The sequence below is a fragment of the Etheostoma spectabile genome, chromosome 17 (assembly GCF_008692095.1).
Source record: "Etheostoma spectabile isolate EspeVRDwgs_2016 chromosome 17, UIUC_Espe_1.0, whole genome shotgun sequence".
NCBI classification, from domain to species: domain Eukaryota; kingdom Metazoa; phylum Chordata; class Actinopteri; order Perciformes; family Percidae; genus Etheostoma; species Etheostoma spectabile.
Window position 1 is genome coordinate 4,362,689 of NC_045749.1, and position 8,702 is coordinate 4,371,390.

Here is an 8,702-nt window from a genome sequence, read left to right on the forward strand (position 1 = left end):
GGGGTACAAGATGCAGATAAACAAACAATGAATAAATATAAGTGGAGATAAATAGTAAAATAGAAGTGTAGTTACAAAAAGTTTAAAAGAAAGAAGGTGAGCAAGAGTTTCTGCAGCAGGCCGTCCTCCTCAGCGGGGCCATTTTCAAGTCTAATGTGACAAATTAATAATGTATTGAAGGTAATTGATTGGATGTATGAGGCATCTGACTCTGTCTGGGAACCTTAGTTTATGGATGACTATAGATGTAACTGGCCTCTTCCACAGTAATATTAAAGGTAGGTGAAAAAAGACTTGTTTTCATAGATTATGTTTAATATATATTTGGAAGACTGGATTGTATTTTATTGATTGCCACAATTATCCATTAAAGGTATTACATGTTAGGTGCTTTGCTTTTGGGTCTAGCAGGGTGGAAAATGACTCACAACAACCAAACTTTAATGCTGTAAAGAATCCTTTTCGGCAATCATTGTTAATAAAATGCAGTGGCATTATAAAAGAAATGTAGATTTTTGTCAGGGAAAGTTTCTGTTGCACCTTGGAGTTCCATTCCTCGCGTACAGGGAACATTTTGTATAAATAGCTGACTCTGATTTTCAGGGTGGCACGCTGATCCAGTATGAAGGAAAACTGCGTCTGCTGGAGATCGCCCAGGTGCCCAAAGCCCACGTGGACGAATTCAAATCGGTGTCAAAGTTCAAGATTTTCAACACCAACAACCTGTGGATCTCTCTGACTGCTATCAAGAAGCTGCAGGAACAGAAGGCCATGGACCTGGAGGTTATCGTCAACCCCAAGGTCAGTGGAGGGGGGGGGGGCCTGAAAAATAGCAAAATGCCACAAACGGTACACACACTCCTGAGGCATAGCCAACACCAAATTACATTTATGGAGGAGCTTGCTTCACGTACAAATCCAATTATTTAGTTGTTGCTCAGTTCAACCGTTCTAAAGCCAAAAGATGAAACTGAATGAATCTAAAGGATCAGTAAAAACAATTGGAAGTACAAAAACTTTGTTACTGTACTCAAGTACACTTTTCAGATATTTTTACTTTACTAGTTGTTTTTGTGTCGACTTTTTACTTTTACTCCTTACCTTTTAACACAAATATTGGTACTTTCCACTCCTTACATTTTACAAAATTGGCTCGTTGCTTTAGTTTTCTGCTGAAGGTTGTCTATCAGGTGTGATCGTGAGTGCGTGTCGGAGAATATCGCGGACACGCGCCTCACACTGCGAGCGGGTGCGCACGCCACACAGAATAAAGTGAGAGAAAAGAAAAAGAGACTAGCTGTCCGGAGGATAATCAGTTGAGCTAGTCACAGCTAGACGGCTAGTCTCTTTTTCTTTTCTCTCACTTTTTTCTCCGTGTGGCGTGAAAGGACTCTTAAATGTATTTTTATTGGCCGGCTGTTGAAAGCCTTGTGGGGGGGCAATTCAAAGACAGGATGACTTGACTTTTTAATAGATGCTCAGATGAAACCTTTCACTTTCAACAACCCGCCAACGAAATAGCGTAATCTGTTCCGTTTTACCACGTCCATCCTGTTGCGTGTGACTACATAGCTGTGAGTAGAGCAGAAAGATATCTGCACCCTCTTCTCTACAGAGACCACCACTTCTGAATAAATCATATCTTGCGAAAAGAAATCCAAGCGTGCCGAGAATGCCTATGTTCTAAAGCCTCTCTGTGTTTCTGCTATACTGCACGGATCAACTCTCTGAGCCGTTTGTTGTCGTGTGAGGTTTTTGCATACAAAGGAGAGAAAAGGAGCTCCAAACAATCCAGTTTTCTGGTCTGCTCTCTGGTGGCTCATCTGCTCCACTTGGACTCTGTGTGGGTGTGTGTATGTGTGTGTTTGGGTGCGTGTGTGTAAGAGAGACAAAGATGAATATTAAACTTCAGAGGCCACTTGTGAAACTTTAAAATATGAAGCTGCCTCTCTTCTACTTCCCTTACTGAGCTTGTTTGTCCAGCTCAAGTTCACATGTCTTGTATAATAAAGCAAAGACTTGTCCAAATGAATTAAAAGAAAAGCGAAGCATCAAAAATGTAGCGGTCTAATTTAGCATGAAGGAGAAGTTTGAGGAAACGCTTGATTAGTGTAATTTAATCATTATTTATTATTTTTTTCCTGATGTGGATTAGTATGATTTGCTCAAGCATCATTTTAAGGCTCCAAGACTTCCTTGCGCACGTTTATCCTTTATTGCCCTCCAAAGAAAACCAATTAGACGTGATGTGACTTGATGTTGTTTTGGTTGTGCTCACGCAGAGGCAATACACTATTCCTCTGCTCCCCTCCCCGTCAGTGGAGAAGCAAACGCCTCAGGCTATGCAAAATCTGCAACCAGTGGAAGAAATTCACCGCTGAACCCCAGCCTCATTCCTGATTATTGCTTTCTCCGTCTATAGATGTCATTTTCCAGCCCTCTGCTACTGGATCTCACAACTGTGACGTAGCAAATGTAACTGGTAAATATAACAGGGCAGAGCTGTGTGGCTTTACATTAATGTGTAGTCCCATCTAGGTAGGAGTGTGGCACTGAAGTGCAGAGTTAGAGGGGCACTGCTCCTTTAATACAGCACTGTGCACCCATGCATGTCAAAACTGTGTCCACTTGTGGTATTTAGAGGCTCTTAGATTAAAAGTGTCCATGGAGGGATGAATGTTACATAACTCCTACTGGTAGTTATACCTGAGACACAGATCATTAAATTAAACACTGTTGTTATGTCACTGATGTCCTGTGAAAGCTTTCAGTCTTATTCTAGTGTATCATGTTCGCCTCTGTGGCTTTAGGAAACATCACCTTAAACGTCTTAAACTCCAAGAAGCTTTAAGAAGAGTCTTCAGCCATGTGAGCAGCTCCGTGAAGGGTTTGCTTAGACACAGCAGTGCTTCAAACTCAATTCTAACATCAGCATGCTGACACGCTCACAATGACAATGCTAACATGCAGGTACAATGTTTACCGTCTTTGTTTAGCTTTTCAGCATGCTAATTTTTACTAAACAACCCTGAAAGTACAGCTGAGCCTGATGGGAATGTCATTATTTACAAAGAAGAAAAGCAAGATGGAGGAAAATTCTCACACACACGTGTCACCTCTGCATTAGATTGTAGTAGCTACTACATGTCTCGTGACCGAAACGTCAACGACCAATAAACTAACGCAAAGGTGACAAGTGTGTGCGAGAATTCTCCTTTTTTTACAAGTACAATTTACACTCTGTTTTGTTAGAATCACTACATACAGGCCTGAAACACACACACACACACACACACACACACACATACACACACACACACACCCACACACACACACATGCTCAGGACCTATTCATTCACAAATGTAGAGATATCAGACTGGACCAGGACTGGTAGTTACATAATTACAGAGGTTTACTCCTGACGCAGCGAGTTCGACTCCGACTGCGGCCCTGTGCTGGTGCCAATCCCCCCCCCCCCCCCCCCCCTCCACTTTCATGTCTTCAGCTGTCCTGTCAAAATAAAGGCCAAAAATGCCCCAAAAATTATCTTTAAAAAAAGATGAAGCTTCTGTGCTTCATATAGGTGTATTAACATAACTCTAGAGTGAAGTACACTACTGCCAAATGAGGTTGTACAGGATTTATAATGCAAGTACATCAGGAGCTGTGTAACACCATGATTCAGCTTTTTATGTTCAATTATTCAAATGTTTAATTTGGAAATGGAGCTAAATATTCTGTTGACTTTTTTTGTAGAATTGGGGTTTGTTTGTGTTGGATTATTTTTGTTCTTTGGTGGGTTTATTAATTCAGCAAGAGAAAAAAAATGTGAACAGTAACTCCCTCGTGGCGATATGAATCAAATGCACTAATTACTAATCACATTTCTGCAGCAACACAAATTTTAAAGAACCAATGTGCTTTTTTCTGCAACAACCAACATGTCTTCTCTGTTCTGCTGGTGCGTCTGTAGACGCTTGACGGCGGGCAGAACGTTGTCCAGCTGGAGACGGCGGTCGGTGCCGCCATCAAATGCTTCGACAACGCGCTGGGCATCAACGTGCCTCGCAGCCGCTTCCTGCCCGTCAAGACCACGTCGGACCTGTTGCTGGTCATGTCCAACCTGTACAGCCTGGACGCCGGCTCTCTCACCATGAGCCCCAAGAGAGAGTTCCCAACAACCCCGCACGTCAAACTGGGCAGCTCCTTCACCAAGGTAACTATAATAACAGTAGAAAAAAACCCTGTAACGAGAAGACAGGTGGCCCACTCTGTGCATGTCGATGGTTGAGGGAGTTATTTGGACGAGGCGCTCTGTGAGGATTTTAAGGTGCTATGTGTCCTTTCTTTCTAAATGTCAACCCAAACTGTGGACATTAAAAGTTTCGTTCGGCCAAATCGCAAAGAATGTTTTTAAAATCTGAAAGAAATGTGGGCACCCACCTCTCCTCTTCAGTGGGATCTAATGGAAGTGGACGGCATTCATTTAAACAAAACAAATGAAAACAAATCATGTCTTTTTGGAAGCAATACTTGAAAAAAGGTGATCAAAAATAAAATGGAAAAATATATAATTGTTTTTATTGTGACTTAATAGTGATACGGAAGGTACATACATACATACATACATACATGGGGGATTAAATAAATAAGAATTCAATTTATTTATTTATCCATCATATTTACTCTATTCATTCATGTATTTGTCACTTTTGTGCCCTAATGCTGCAGTAGGGTTTCTTTTCTTTTTTTGTGATTAACAATTTGTCATTCAAATATTTTAACAAAATATAAAACATACAGCTGATAAAGATCTTTTTTTCATTGTCGCCTCACTCCCTCCCTCATTTGTTTTTAAAAATAGTAAGTAAGTAAATAAGTCTCTTTATTATAACATTTCACTCTAAATCCATTTGATTTCAAGTTCAGTCTAATCTGATGGTAGTTATATAATTACGTGATACAAAAAGTTTACACTTCTCAAAAGTACATTTTCTTGATGCCAGTCTGATGTTTTTTTGGTAATGGTGGAAGAATTGGGATCTTAACTAGAAAGACTCGCACAAATACAGTGGGTTGTTTACAAATGTCCTCGTTTGTGCGTTGTGTTCAGGTTCAGGAGTACCTGACCCGCTTCGAGAGCATCCCCGACATGCTGGAGCTCGACCACCTGACGGTGTCAGGAGACGTCACCCTGGGGAAAAACGTCTCTCTCAAGGTAAAACATCTTTTACTGGAACATTGTAAACCTTCATGTAAAATAAAATGAGGTTTTAAAAGGTTGCATAAATGGTACAAAAATCTGTTTGTATTTAACCTACATGTGCAGAAGTCGCTCTGGGTTGAGAGTGACAACCGAGAAAGACCATCGCATTTTTTATTCCACACTGAGATACACTGTGGGTATTAAAAAGGTCACAAACCGCGAGGGAAGTCAGACTTGGGACTTTTGTTTGTTTCCATCTCCATTCATGTGGATGAGATGAAGTGACGCTCGGGGGCAGATGGAGAAATTACAGAGATAAATCTTTAGATTTAGATTTTACTGGCCTTCCTCTGTAAATCTGAGCGACTACAGTCCCTCGGGTCATGTACATTTTTAATCAGGACGTAACAGAAGCTTCCAGTGTTAAAGAAGGTAACTGGCCCTGCTGGCAGGGGGCTGTCATTGATTTATTGCTTTAATTAAATCCTGTCTCCCGTTCTACGTCTGACAAACAAAAACTAAACTCATCGCTCTTCCTCCTCCCAGGGCACCGTCATCATCATCGCCAACCACGGAGATCGGATTGATATCCCGGCCGGCTCCATGCTGGAGAACAAAATTGTATCTGGCAACCTCCGCATCATGGACCACTGACACCTTTTTCACACACAAATTGTGCCCTTATCAACCTATTTGGCTTTATCCCAGCGATGTGACCCGTCATTTTTCAGCGCATTGTTCTCCCTGAAGGGTATGTGTGATTGTCTGTGCAGTGCTACTCTGCAGCTTCAACAGTAGGTAGTGTTTACATGGTTGATGGTTGGGGGTGCGTGCAGCTGGCATATCCTGCCCCCTGCAGGCTGTTTATTATAAAATATAAACCTCAAATAGTGTTAATAATACTCTACTTTTAGCGGTTATATTAAACAATGACATAAACAATCCATGGTAGGGAGAAAACTAACAAATCAGATTCTATTTTATTATCTTTTAACTGTGATTTTGACTGTTTCTTTCTGTCAAAACCAACTCGAAATGGATATTATAATAATAATAATAATAATAATAATGCCAATTTATCATCCTCTTCACCCTCTGTGTGCTCTTACAGCACTGTTAATACGATCACATAGTGTACTTACATAGAGAGGGTAAAGTCATGATGAGTTTTGACCATTTATTTCAAGCACTGAGATCTCACTCTGGGACTCAACATGGTTCCACAAAATACAGCGGTGGCAAGATATGTCCAACTGATAGAAATAACTGATATAATGTGCAGTTATCCATTATCTATACTTGGGGCTGGAGCCTGTCCTAGCTCACAGGCACATACAATACATACTTAGAAGTAACCATTGACACTCACAGGAAGTTCAGTTTCCATACCGGCCTGTGGTAACTCATATGAAAGATAAATGAAACGGTAAAATCCCTCCTAAATGTGTCTTGTTCCTCAGATGTATCATCCACTCTAGATGAACATGACAGATATAAAGCATGTTCAAGTGTCCACTGAAGGGACTGTGTGGACCAATGAGGGAGGCTGGATCGGCCTAAAAATCAATACATACAGAAAACCCTTTTTTTTTTTTCTTTCAGTTGAGGTTTCACTGGCGTGGTTTTCTTGTAATCCTGTTGACAGACTGGACTGAAAATTACTGAAGAATTAGTGCCAGTAGTGGATAGAAAACGTGCATTCATTCCCCTCGTCGTCTCGTCGTCGTTTAAAGCTGACAGGTAGCACAGCGTGGGTTCATCACAGACTTTTTGCTGTTAACAGATGCCTGCTGCGTCTGAAAATGATGCTGAAACCGTGAAGTTTCATGCCAGGAAAACCAAAACAATCAGTTGAAATACGCAAAAAAAAGCTCAGCTCAGGTGAAGTGATAATTCTCTGATACCTTTCACCTACAGGTAGCCATTTGATCCATTCATATAACTATTTAGAGCAGCTTTAAATGAATCCATTTTTTTTACAGGACAATACATTATGAATTTGTGGAACCATGCAATAGTCAAATGAAATTAGTAACTAACTTCCAGCGCAATGGCAACTAAGTCCCATAGAGCGTAAAATAGACTTGGAGGGGTTATGTTTCCTCCTCCAGCGCCCAGGCTAACCTTGGGCTTGTCTAGACTGAGAACCACATTGAGGTGTGTGGACAGCCTGTGTCTCTGCCTGTTTGGTGCCCTTTCAGTTTTTTCAAAAGTGTAATAATCATGTTAAAGTGAAGGCCTTTATTTGTTCAGTCCCTGTGTGATGTAGATTACGGAAAATATCCCAATGTTGTGCATTATTTTTGTTTTGTATGTTTGCTTACATTATGACCTTAATGTTGAATCAAACCGCATGCCTCACCACGGTGTCAAACCTCTCCATCACATGACTCAGCGTTAACTCTTCACACAAAGCAAGGACAAGAGGTGCAATACTTTCTGCAGCATTGGTTTATACACACACACACACACACACACACACACACACACACACACACACACAGTTCCAAGTAAGAATACTTGAGATGGGTCCGACGTGTGGACCTGAAAGCAATAAGTGTTGATTTGTGATGGTGACGAGGTCTCCGTCCTCAGAGCTGAATAAAGTGCAATATGAAATAATGAGCATGCATCATCTGTTGTGTCTCTACACCCACAATCACTGCATTCATCAATAACCTAATCCAGAACAGGAAGTCAACAGCAAATTGTCATTTTTTTACACTCAAATTCCTCCAAGATGAAAAATACAATTCAAAGCTGTAGTTTGACATCATGTCTTTGTTCATGCTATTCGTACAAAGTATGACGACATAAGTACTCAGGCTAACAATACATTTTGTATCTCCCTTTTTTTGCAGCCATACAACATTTGTGTTTTCTGGTGTAAATGCTTGTGTAAATTACAGCTTCATGTAGAAGCCAGTGTAACATCAGTTCTGTAAATCATCAAGCTCATAAAGCCTATTTCCAAACAGAACTTCCCACTAACACCCACCTGACTCAGAAACAAGAGGGGTTAACCAAAATTCAAAGTGACTAGCTTGGAAATAAAGCAAAAAGATACAGCACACCCATGACGTTAATATTACTAAGGATCTTTATTCAGAGTTAGGATTTTTGGGAAGATTGAGTAGAATGTTAAAATACCATAATTTGAAATGTTTTGTGTTAATTACAGAGGTGGAGTCTAGCTATGATTTAAGATCTGGTTAAAGTAGAGATTCAGACTCAACTTTTAGGTGCAAATAAATGCATTGCCTTCTTGTTGACTTGAAACAACCCTAATGTGCGCAAATATATGCGAACAAACTGAAAGGTGAGCGTTAAATAGTCCTTGCAACACAGTGCCACACCTACTGCACTCAGGCGGGTAAAACTGACAGAGTTACAGATGTTTTCGATGTCCACTCGGACAAACTGGCAGCGTAGCTGAGTGGCGCTGCCATGTCCACCTCGAAATCCATTATTTGCTTTTGCGTTGCCAGCATTTTC

General features: G+C 40.7%; 1 protein-coding gene across 2 annotated transcripts in view; it reads left to right on the plus strand.

Annotated features, from left to right (window-relative positions):
* Positions 1-7,832, plus strand: part of ugp2b (UDP-glucose pyrophosphorylase 2b) — a 34,421-nt gene extending 26,589 nt beyond the window's left edge. For both annotated transcript variants that reach the window (XM_032542048.1, XM_032542047.1), the window contains exons 7-10: positions 604-801; positions 3,975-4,217; positions 5,115-5,219; positions 5,754-7,832. In XM_032542048.1, the coding sequence (XP_032397939.1) occupies positions 604-801; positions 3,975-4,217; positions 5,115-5,219; positions 5,754-5,861 (654 nt within the window). In that variant the 3' untranslated portion in view covers positions 5,862-7,832. The remainder of the gene's footprint in view (positions 1-603; positions 802-3,974; positions 4,218-5,114; positions 5,220-5,753) is intronic.
* The last annotated feature ends 870 nt before the right edge of the window (positions 7,833-8,702 follow it).